The 12,449-nt window shown below is 43.3% G+C and overlaps 1 protein-coding gene across 4 annotated transcripts in view; it reads right to left on the reverse strand.

Moving 5' to 3' along the window:
- glsb (glutaminase b) overlaps positions 1–12,449 on the reverse strand; it is a 57,161-nt gene that overhangs the window by 29,175 nt on the left and 15,537 nt on the right. For 3 of the 4 annotated variants that reach the window (XM_028435911.1, XM_028435914.1, XM_028435912.1), the window contains 4 exons: positions 11,499–11,662; positions 9,884–9,942; positions 5,682–5,714; positions 297–355 (listed from right to left, as the gene is read on the reverse strand). In XM_028435911.1, the coding sequence (XP_028291712.1) occupies positions 297–355; positions 5,682–5,714; positions 9,884–9,942; positions 11,499–11,662 (315 nt within the window). Of the gene's footprint in view, positions 1–296; positions 356–5,681; positions 5,715–6,601; positions 9,857–9,883; positions 9,943–11,498; positions 11,663–12,449 lie in introns of those variants that run through there. The other variant, XM_028435915.1, reaches the window with a different exon arrangement.

Below are 12,449 nucleotides of genomic sequence, written 5' to 3' on the forward strand. Positions count from 1 at the left end.
GTGCACTCATAGTTTAGCCTTAACCACTTCGATGACATCACAATTCTAACTATAGCAAAATGGTTTATTACATCTTCCTTGAGTCTGAACATCTTACTGATGTCAGTCTTTGTTACACCTCACTATTACATGGCAGAAACATTTTATGCTATTGTTGTTACTATTGTTTGAGCACATGGTATTTTGTCCATGCGCTTTACATGCCCAGAGCTGGGGGTAATAACTGACTCTTAGTGAGTAACTAAGAGCGGCAATTTAAGTGTGACCACATACACTCAAGGTTGGAAGTTGCTTACGTGGCATTGCTGAATCCTACATACTCATTTCCTGCCATCATTTTCAGAAAATCCATGACCTAGAAGAAGCAGATAGAAAAAAACAAAACAGTGATTGAATGTTGATCATAACAGGAAGGTAAGTCGTGAATGGAGCTGCAGAACATTTTTGCATTGTAATATTATTGCTGGTTAATCTGCACTACTTTAGTCTTTGCTGTTGTTTGAACTTCTGCAAACATAAATGGTGTAAGATTTAAATTAAAAGCTTCAGAGTTTTAAACTCAACACTTAAAACCGCATGTTGTAGAATTTGAGACTGGAATGGAAACAACGCCCCCCCCTCCCTGTTTTGAATCCACTCGTCGTTCACCAGTTTCTTTATGAAAGCACATGACTGTCAAGCTATTTGTTCTGTGTATTGCTCTCAATTTTAGACTCTTAAACTCACAAACCAAGCCAAATCAAAGTGAATTAAAATTATCAGACCACGTTCAAGGACTACACCAGAGTGAAAGTGCCATTAGTATAGCATGAAAAGCACAAAGGCTATTATATTAATTGTTGCTAATGTTCACCCTAAGAAATCCATTTAGCAACCCAGATCTGCATTGAAACAAGCTATGCTCTAGAATGTACTTACACATTCCGTCTCTTAGAAGAAAAAGCCACAAGAGTAACAACATGTTGATGTTGTGCAGCTGTTTTTTTCATAAAAGTGTGTGTGTGGCATTTTGCACCAGTGACTTGGACCCTATGGTAAAAGCATTGATGTCTCTTAGTGCAAATATTACTATTGTTAGTGTCCTCTAAACCTAGCTGTCCTGCCCTGTGATAGACTGGCGTCCTATCCAAGGTGGTTTACACTGCCTTGTGCTCCAGCATCCCCTGTGACCTTGTACAGGAAAAAGCAAGTACTGGTATAGATGACGAGAAGAAATGTTGACCCAGAGAATTCTCTTTCTGGTAAGACTTTTAAAAACAAATATCAAGTTCCAAACCACCTAACAGTCATGTTTTGGAATGTGGGATAAGCTGGAGTACAATGTCACCCGTGACCCCTGGATGACCCGGAGGAAGTTTATATCTTCAGTTATCACTCCAGGGCACTTCCCTTTTTTTCTTCTCGCGCGCAGTTTGCTGGAATATTGTGCATACAGCTGCCGTCGCTAGTAGCTCCGTGACCGTGGAAGGTCGGAGCAGCGTGCAATCGCCCTCCAGGAGCTGCGACGGTGAGTGTTGGATGGCGGTAGCTTCACCCATTAGCAACCTCTGTTGGCACAGGCTGCGTTAGCGCCGCCTCCCCCAGCATATGATTTGTGTTTAGTCCCGACGACACACGCTGACGAGGTAATTAGCCTTTTATTCGGCAGATCAACGGTTTGTCTTAAGAAAAATAAAACAAAAGACAGAGATTGTCGGTGCAGGCTGCGTTTGCGAGCCTACTCCCGAAGTTTAAATTAGCTGACTTTGTTTGTTTGCTGGTGGGTCGTGTGCGCACATCTAGAGCCCAGCATGGATTTGTTTACATTAGCTTCACCGGCTGTAAGCTAGTTTCATCTTCTGTTAAAGAGCCCAGTTCGGGTGAGGACCACAGTACGGTGGTTGTTTTTTGTTTAGTATTTTTGGGCCTCTACTGAGCAGGTAGCGTGCGCGCTCCCTTCCCCAATATACGGTCCCTATTCTCACCCAAGCTACGGCGTCCGCGCTCAGGCTGAGCCGAGGAGTGCAGGGTGGAACCGGACAGGCGGCGTACGCACCCCCTCCCTCTGTTGAGCTAGAATACCTGTGTTGAAATTAGTGGGCAGCTACAATGGATGGCTATCATATTTGCACATCCTGTGGAGCTTCTTTACAGCCAGAGGATGGCCACGACCTATGCCCAGCATGCCTTGGTCCTGAGCACCTGCGGGAGGCGCTGTCAGGCAAACCCTGCATGAACTGCAGCTACTTGTCTTGGGCAACCAGAGTTGTCAGGTTGGCGGGGGTAGAAGGCTCAGTAGCCGAGGTCGACCTCCCCCCGGGCCAGCCAGCTCTTGTCTCTCTGCAGATGGGTGGACCCTGGCAGCCATGCATAATGCAGCGGGGGCTGGCCTGGCTCGAACTCCGCCCATAGAGCCTGCCATTGATTCTCTTATTGTGTGCCATGATGAAGCACTGCAAAGGGATGCTAGGTCCCCTAGACCCCAGTGTCGAATAACCGATGACCTTCTCATGAGGGCTTATGATGCTGGAGCGCGTGCTGGTCGCATGGGGAACTCCCTATCACACCTCAAGTTGGCCCTCTCAGCCTCACTGCAGGAGGGTAGTGTACATGCCGATGCGGTCACCTTTTGCGATGCCTCATTGGAGGCTTTTGGGCTCATGTCTAGAAATCTTGGGCGTATAATGTCCATCTTGGTCCAAGCTCGTCGTCAGGTTTGGCTGTCCCAGTCGAACTTAACGGAAGCAGCCAGGAGAATGCTGCGCAGCCTTCCGGTCGAACCGGGGGAGATATTTGGTCTGAGGCCTTGGGGCCGGTGGTCGGGTATTTTTTGCATCAACAGCTCCATCAGTGGGCTACTCATGCTTCAGACCTGTGGGTGGTTGTGCCCCTAACCCACGGGTACAAACTTCAATTCCACCGCCGGCTCCCCACATCCGGCCGGGTCAGAATGACATCCATCAGCGACCTGGCAAAGGCTCTCGCATTAGACCAGGAGCTGTCCGCCCTCCTGGCCAAAGGTGCCATAGAGCCTGTAGACCCTCGGTCAGGTCACGGAGGGTTCTACTCAACATATTTTCTAGTGGCAAAAAAGACAGGCGGATTCCGCCCAATCCTAGACCTTGGAGGGTTGAACAAATTTATGAAGGTCATACCTTTTCACATGCTGACCACAGCAGATGTCCTCAGAACGGTGGCTCATGGGGACTGGTTCACATCAATAGACCTCAAGGACGCGTATTTTTACGTCCCAATTGCTCGGCGCTTCGCATACCGCGGCCGCCGCTGGCAGCTCAGGGTGCTGCCCTTTGACCTCTCTCTCTCCCCAAGGGTCTTCACGAGGTGTGTGTCTGCAGCCCTAGCACCTTTACAGTCTCAGGGCTTGAAGGTTCTCCTATACCTGGACGACTGGCTGATCATTGCTCCATCCCGGGCCCAGGCATCACAAGACACAGAGCGTCTCCCGTCTTATGTGGCTCGACTTGGACTTGAGGTGAATGTGGAAAAGAGTGGCCTGGTGCTATCCCAGGTCACAACTTTCATTGGGGTTTTACTGAACAGTGTAACAATGACAGCAAAACCCTCCCCCCACCGTGTGGACGATATTTTTCACCAGCTCGCCTTATTCAGGCAGGGCCGCTGGCTGACCTATGTCTCTTTCCTCCGTCTTTTAGGCAAGCTAACGTCAGTCTCAGGGGTAGTTCCTCTGGGCTTTCTGTCGCTGCACTGTACCACATAAACCATCAGGGCTGTACCAAGTCTGCACGGCTGCTGGAGGTGGCAGCCTCCCGCTTGATCAGCATACGAGCAACGCATATACCGGGAGAGCAGAAACACTTGGCAGACTTCCTCTCGCGTCGAAAACCTCTGTCAGGGGAGTGGCACCTCCACCCAGAGGTAACCTTATATGGAGCATATTCGGCAGGGCAGAGGTGGACCTCTTCGCTTTGGAGCAGTCGACCCACTGCCCTCTGTCGTTCTCCTTGGCCGAGACAACTAGTCCTCTAGGCCGGGACGCATTGGCTCATCCCTGGCCGGATGGCCTCTTGTATGCCTTCCCTCTGTTTCCTCTGATTCAGCTGGTACTCCACAGGGTCCTTCAGGAGGGCCACAGGATCCTGTTTGTAGCTCCCTTCTGGCCAGGAAGGAGCTGGTTCCCGCTGCTGCACAGCCTCTGTCACAGCACACCGTGGTGCCTTCCCGACAGGAGGGATCTCCTGTCCCAACTGGCCGGGTGGATTTGGCACCCCAATCCGCAACGCCTTCAACTGTGCGTTTGTGAACCCTGTGCATTGCCCTGTGCCAACTATTCTGGACTTCCTCCAGTCCCTTCTGGACAAAGGGCTTTCGCATTCAACGCAGAGAGTCTATGTCGCAGCAATATCTTGCCGACATATGATGGTCGACAATGGCACAATTGGTAGCCACAAGCTGGTGTCCCTTTTTTTGAGAGGAGCTTGGAGGTTGCATCCTCCGAGAGCCACGTGCTCTCCAGCATGGGATCTTACCCTGGTGCTGGAGGCATTGCACATTCCACCATTTGAGCCCTTGGTACAAGCAGCGCTGAAGTGGGTTACCCTTAAGACTGCGTTCCTTCTGGCCATTTCCTCCGCAAAGCGTGTCAGTGAGCTGCACGCCCTGTCAATCAGCGACACATGACTGAGGTGGAATTCGGACGGCTCGGGAGTCACTCTGTGGCCGAACACAGCTTTTCTCCCTAAGGTGCTGTCCCGCACTCACCTCAACCAGCCCATTTGGCTGGCACAGATCAACCCTTCTTCCGTGGAGCCAGGGGTCCAGTCTGACCTGTTGTGCCCAATGCGCGCCCTGAGAGCCTACATTGCAGTTACTGTAGGCTTTCGGGGGTCTGATCAGCTCTTTCTCTGTTATGGTGGCCCTAACAGGGGTGGTGCTGTCTCCAAACAGCGCCTGTCCCACTAGATTGTAGATTGTGATTGCCAATGCATATTGGGCAAGTAACCATTTCCTCCCGTCTGGTGTACGGTGCCACTCTACCAGGAATGTTCCTACGTCATGGGCTGCCCTGAGGGGAGTGCCCCTCGAGGACATCTGTGCCGCGGCCTCATGGGCATTGCCGGACACTTTTTCCAAATTCTACAGGGTGAATGTGGCCACACCCCATCCATTGGCTGTGGTCCTTCGGCCGGAGTCCTCTGATCCTACACACTAAAGGGTGGTAAGCAGGATTCTTCGTGACTTTTCTGGTATAAGTCATTCAGTGCTTAAAGCACCGCCTCTGGCGGTCAGCAGGGATGAAATAGAACAAAGAGTTACGAATGCAACTATGGTTCTATGAATCCCGTATGACTGCCAGAGCTCTTTGTCACTCAGAATCGTAGTGTGCTTGCGAGAAGATTCTGTAGGAAAGTGCCCTTGAGTGATACCTGAAGATATAAACTTCCTCTGGGTCATCCAGGGGTCACGGGTGACATTGTTGGTATACATACTCGCACTGCGCATGCGCGAATGGGAATATTCAGTGGTTAAAGCACCGCCTCTGGCGGTCATTCGGGATTCATAAAACCATAGTTACATTCGTAACTCTTCGATTTAGATACATCAGGTTGAATTTAGCAGCACAAAAAACCTGCTGAAAATGTGCTGCCATTTACAAAACAATGTATTTTCATTTCAGTGACAGTGTCACATTCTGGTTGATCGGGTTGACAAGTCATACTTACATAATCAAACTTCTCTGCGTTGCCAGCACCAGGCTGTGGAGAGAACAGAAAACAAAGCTATTAGTCGGGCTTATTCAACATGCAGCTGCTTTAATAAAAGTTAGGACTATTCAAAATGTGATACTGCTCAACAGTGAAAACTATTGAACTAGCACATGTGGAAAGACATTTATTTGCAAACAAAAACAAAAAAAAAAAAAAAATCACATGGGCTTTGCTAAGAGCAGTGCGATTACATGCTAAATATATTAATACAATTTGCTTGGAAACAAGTTACTCGAAGATGTTTTTGAAGTGAAAGGTGTTAAAAGGAAAAGATGCATCACCTTTTCATCTTATTATTTCATGGATTTGTTAAGCAAAACGAGAAGAAAAACAGCATCGGTGTTGGCTTTTAGGTGCATGAGTGTACTGAAAGTATGATGTGCAAAGTTGTCTTTGCATACAGGTAAGTGTGTACTGTAAAGTCATAAGGGTTACACCATAATGCACGGGTGTGTTTATACAGTAAGTCCAAAGGATTCACATGTGTAGAGACTGCTGGCCCCAAAACAGAGGGACAGGGGGAGGGGGGAAGAAGGAGAGGAGGACATTTTGTATCTGTGTGTGTGTGACTAAATGATGACTTCACAAAGTGAACCCATCACTGATCATATGGACACACGTGTACATTTAAAGTGCTCGTTTTTAATCAAAAATGATGGACTGTTTACGTCTGAGATTAATTTAAACTTTACATGTCTTGATTTACAAAAGGCCACTTTTAGCGAGGAGAAGAAATAAAGCTAATCTGATGATGTTAGCGACTTACTAACTGTAGTGCCTACAGAACAGATTGGAGGAAAAAGACAGAAGAAGGCGGGGACCGGGGGGTTGGGAAAGAGGGAGAAGATAGATATGGAAAAGGAAGAAAAAATTACCAACGTCATTTGACCTGCAGCAGCAGTCATTATTTCCCACAGTTCCTAAGTCTGGAAAATATGCAACATACAAAAACAGCAACAACATGTAGCTTTCAAAGCACCATGTAACAACAGTTTGGGGCAGTTTGCCAATGTAACCATGGTATACTTTTCATAGCTTTAGCTAAAAGCTAACTGTTTGGTGACTTCTCGCTAGACATTTGTGTTTCAGTTAGAAATTAAAAAAAAAAAAAAAAAGACATCACAAATGTTGTTGACAGTGATGACCTGATAAGGGCAGATATATTCACAGCTTCATAGTTTAGACGTTTGTTTGCTATGTGGTGGCATCACATTCCCATAACTGCTCAGCAGACTGAATAAATGCATGCACACGAGCACAGCTGAATGAGAGGGCATGATAGAGGGCTCGAGCAAGCGTTATGGAGAATGGCCTTTCTTAGAGTTAAATGGGACTTATTAGCATGGACCTTCTTCACTGGGCAGATGAGTTGGGAAATTAGGAGGTTGTTGTGCATGTAGACCATAGAATTCAGAGGAAAGAAGCAGAGTTATGTTAACTTTTCCTTAATCCTTGTTTTTGTTTTTTGAATGTTTTAGAATACCTAAAATTGAAAATAAGAAAATAGAAACTAATGTGATCTAAAACATTTCATTTAAAAAGTATCACTAAAACTTAATATCTATTTTCCTCAGTACTTTTCACTTGCACATATAAAATATTGAATCATCATCATCACATCTAACATTCAGTCTAAACTCCAACATTTCCACAGAAAAAGACAAACATATCGTGTTTATGTGTGTCTTGTATAAAGCAGCACTCGCCAACAACGACAAAAACAACATCAACATAAAAAGTACCAGTACATGGTGAGTAAGGTTTCCATTTAATTAACACTAGAGAGTCGTCACTGTCGTGGCTTTATTTAAAAAAAATGTGTCTTAATGTTAATTTTCTTTAGTGGAACTGTATATTGTACATGTACTTTATTTAAATTCCCCTTGCCTACAGATTGGTTCTCTTTCTGAAGAAAACATAAATATTATCAAAGTTTCCTAAAACCTTGAATAATATTTTTAAATCAGAAGTCTAACTTATATCATACAAAATAAAGTGTGTTTTTCGGTGTGGTCACTGCAACAGGCCTTCTAACATTTTAAACACCAGCTTTTTCTCTGACCTATCATTGTGTTACACAAGCTAATGGGAATAACCAATTTCACTTCCAAACCCCATCTGAATATGAATGTGCCATTCCCTCATGTGTTGGGTCATAATGAACAGGAAACACAGATGGGGAAAACAAAAAATGTAAGTAAAATATGTAAATGATGAAGACAAACAGACTTCAGCTTCACTGGTACTTTTTAGTACAAGAAACCTGAACTACTGAGATAAACCAAATACATGAACTTACATCTACATTTTAAAAAAAAAAAATCAAGGTTTCAGTAATTTCTTCTGCATGACGTATTGTTTTACTGTAGTTGGTTTTGGGTATTAATCTGAATAAAAAATAAAGCATCAAAGGATAGTAATCTGACATTGTTATGTTTTTTTTTTTTTTTTTGGAGAGAAAAAAGCTGAAAAACAGCAGTTACATCCAAACAAAGTACAGTAAGTGTTCAGTGACAATAATTTACTGCCAACACTCATTGGGCAAAGGCCCTTGGCAGGTCTTTAGGAGCTAAATGTTGGCCTCAGCTTGTGATTAAACTGCCCTAATGTCAATAAAAGTCTGACAGTGCCAATGTGAAGCACCCACAGGCCGAGCGGGCATCAAAGTGCGGCTGAGAGCTTCAGCTGTCCAATTCATTGATGACTCACTTCTCTCATCAGATCGCTGTCAATCTGAGGGAATTTCAAAAGGTCGATGTGTCTGCTATGGTGAGACTGCATCTTTGACAGCTACCTGCTGCTGATGCGAGTGCACATGCATGCGACTCAGACATGTGCTCGGGTCATTTTCAGCAGGAAAAATAGGACCGAGTGTGACATAAGGGTGTAACGATTCATCCAATAGATTGATTCATTGATTTATTTTCCTACGATCCAACTATATCGCTCTGCTTGGCCTTCCAGATGACATCAATCGATCTAAAATTGTTTTGAAAGGTACTCAATCAATTGTATCGATATAAGGAAATAACGCATTAGATTTAAAAGCGCTTTTAATATTAAATACGTTACTATCTGTAACAAAGACAGTAAGACAGAGAAGCCGAAAAACGAGACCCACTGTCCTCAATCTACCTTTGGGGTCCAATGTGTGGAAACATTTTGAGTTTTAAACACAGACGGAGTTGCTCACTCTGTGAGACCACCAGACCACCAGACCCTTCTGGCAGCGTTCACTGTAGCAGCAGCGGTGGTAGCGTTAGCTTATGAGCATTAGCTCTGCAGAAGCACTGCTCATTGAACCTCAACAGATTTTGGTTGCACTCAATTTTTTATATTAATATTGTATTATTTTTATGTGTAAAAAAAAAGCAGAGGAGTCAGGCTGATAAGGGTTAACATCCTGTTAATTTAAACTGAAGTGTTGGTTGGACTTTCTTCAAATTAAATGTGAATACATTTGCCATTAAATGTTGTTTATTTGTTTATTTATGTCCATAATTATTTTATAGACAATTCCCTAACAAGAAACAACAGGAATCTATGAAAACTCACCTGTACTATACAGTATTCAGGTATTTATTTCAGTCACACTGGTTGAATTATTATTTTGGATTAAAAGTTAGTGAATCGATTCGGATCAAAATGTTACAAAATAACCAATATTGTCCTTGAATTGAATCGGCAACAGCAAATCGTGATTCAAATCGAATCATTGGTAAAACGAATGGTTACACCCCTAGGACCGAGTGTGTGATGGTTTGTGTGTGTGTGTGTGTGTGTGTGTGTGTGTGTGTGTCTCTCTCAAAAGTGATGACCACTCTTTCTAATCACCACAACAACACACAAGGCTGCGTACTGAGACAGTGACGCAGAAATGTTAAGCCGAGTCACAAAAGTCTGAAGAAAACAAGTATACAAACTGAACAACAAAAGGCTACCTTATACCATGTGTGAGAAGGAAAATAAATCAATCATGCTTCATCACTAAAACCATTGCTTTGTTTTAAGTGCAAACAAAAAGAAGTTATTTGTGGCCCCGTCAACAATCCAGGCTTATCTACAGTTAACGTGTATGTTAACCTACACTGTATCCCGTAGCCACAGTGAAACCAAGTGACATTTAGGAGGGTAAAAGAAAGTGTGACTGACTTTACCTTTATCAGTGAAGAGCACACAATAGCTCCAGCATTCACCATGGGGTTGTGTGGCTTATCTGTAAAAAAAAAAAACAAAACCTGTTAGTTTGCTGCAGGGGAACAAAGTGCACTCGCCGACTTTAATAGCTCTGTATATAGACAGACCAAACAGCAAGAGTCAAGCACACACTGACTAAAGATATTACTGACACACATACATCTGATGTTGTGTGTGTGTGTTGTGATGAATACAAACAGCTGTTTAAGGAGAGCAAAGAATGTACTACTATAATATTTTTTATCCCTTTTGAAATAAATGCTAGTTACTTATGTGATAACTTAATAAATACAATTTGCAGTGTCTTTTTATGAATTCAGGGAAGTCCTGTAAGTTCAGCACAACTCAAAAAATGTAGATGTAGATTCACTAAAATTGAGAAGAACAACAAAAGACAGACTTCATTGTTTAGGACTGGGCAGCATAAGCTTGTTATCCTGCTGGTTTTTCCTTTCTTTCTTCTATTTCTTCTTCTGAGAAAATCATGCATTCCATGTGTGGACAATCAACACCAACACATGTATACAGGCTGTTCTGATCTCCGTTCCTTCTACAGTAAAAGTCAGCCAGTTTGTAATAGCAACATAACAGCATGAAGTTGCCAAATCACCAGATTGGATTTGTTCAGAAGCAATCGCATCCGTATTCTAACTCAGAGTCTGACTCGCTGTGATTGGTAGTTCATGGTAAGAAGAGTGCACAAAGCGGTGTATCAGTCTGGTTCCAAAAAGTGACCATAAAAAACTGTAAATGTAATGATAAGTAGACGTGAGGCAGTGAGGAGGAGACTTCATGTAGTAAAGGAAACATCAGTTGAAACACGGAAATTTCCGTGAAACCTAACTTAAGTACAGCAGCCAGCCTACCTGCTCCTTTTGTGATTGGCTGCGGTGTCTGAAGGGCACTCTTATCAGCCAATAGGGTGGGGCCTATGTTAGGCTGCGGCATTTGTGTGGCTTTTTCTTAGAAAATTGCTAAATTATTGTAATTTAGCCAATAAAACAGTGAGCTTTATAGCCCGGAAATTATGGTAGTTTTAGGAGTCGCTGCTTTCACTACTTCTCAAAACAGCATTAAAAGCACAGTTAAGTGGATTTCTGAGTGCATCCTATCACAGACCTTCATCTAAACAAGCCACACCACAGAACTCACGCACACGTGCTGTCCCTTATAGGTGTAAAAGTAAAAAGCTGCACATATTGTGCAGCTGTTTGTTAATAAATGTGCATTTTTTCATCATCAGATTTAACCCTGAATTGTTTTTCTGTTAAAACATTATTGAGTTAAAAAATATCAAGATTTAAATTATATATGGCTATTTTGAGAGAAAATATTGAGATGTGAATTTTGGTCCATGTTACCCAGCCCTAATTATTAGTATGACATTTTTGTAGCCTACATTACGCAATGATCCTTAAATTATCCGTAAAAAGGAAAAAACAAAACATTTTTAATTTAAAGCAAAATTTGCCAAAGTGTTAGTTAATGTCACTGATGGATGGACTGCTCTGTGCAGGTTGTTTGTGAAGCCTGTGATGTGAAATTTTAGATGGCTCAGCCTAGGGGGAAGCTCACCATCTTCATCAAGAAAGAGCTTATTAAAGCGTAGGCCGCTCGGCTCCTTCCCAATAAAACTGTGCACGTGCTCTGTGCCGTGGTCATGAACAGCAACAGCGTACTTGAGAGGTTTGACGCAGGACTGCAAACAGAAGGGTTCCTTTGTGTCGCCCACCGAATGCCTGTGGAAGACAAAAGATAGCATGTAATCTGAGCAGGCAAGATAACTGCTTTAAAGCATGAGATACACAAACACCAACATAACAGACAGGAGCAGGAATGGACACTGAAGGAAGAGTGGAAACTTTTCCATGACTACTGGTTAAACAAAAAAAACTATCACAGGAAACTGTAAAGTGGAGATGATAGATTAACAGTGTAACAACAGAGCTATGTTATCTTTATGACTACTTGTGCTCCACAATCATACATAGATATAATTTCACAATCACCTATCATAAAGGAGGCTGGTCAAAACACATGTTGACATCATTCAACTAAAACCAGGTAAACTGTGCTTTAGGGCATGAAACCAATGTCTAAATAACACAGCAATCCTGTTCACATATTATTCTAAGACTTAATTAGTCGTTGACGATACATAGTTGGAAATTTTAAAATGTGTGATTTTAGACAGTGTGAAAACTTCTAGATGTTAAATTTTAACAGTAAAACTGGTCGTAGTGTAATCGACCTCCCATCAGCCCACAGTGAGGCCCTGGATGCCATTCGGTAACTATTTAACCAGCATGAGGCACCAGATAACACACGTTTCTCAGCTAAAAATACCACTGTGCTTTAAGACAAAGTCTAATTCATAGGGATGCACCGAAATGAAAAATTCTTGGCCAAAACCGAAAACCAAAAACTGCAAAAACCATGGCAGAAAACCAAAAATGATTCTGCAAATTATTTGTCTCATTTTATTTATGGCTCTAAATGTGTAATAACTTCACTAAAATTCAACCA

The sequence above is a fragment of the Gouania willdenowi genome, chromosome 21, assembly GCF_900634775.1.
Source record: "Gouania willdenowi chromosome 21, fGouWil2.1, whole genome shotgun sequence".
In the NCBI taxonomy this organism is placed as follows: domain Eukaryota; kingdom Metazoa; phylum Chordata; class Actinopteri; order Blenniiformes; family Gobiesocidae; genus Gouania; species Gouania willdenowi.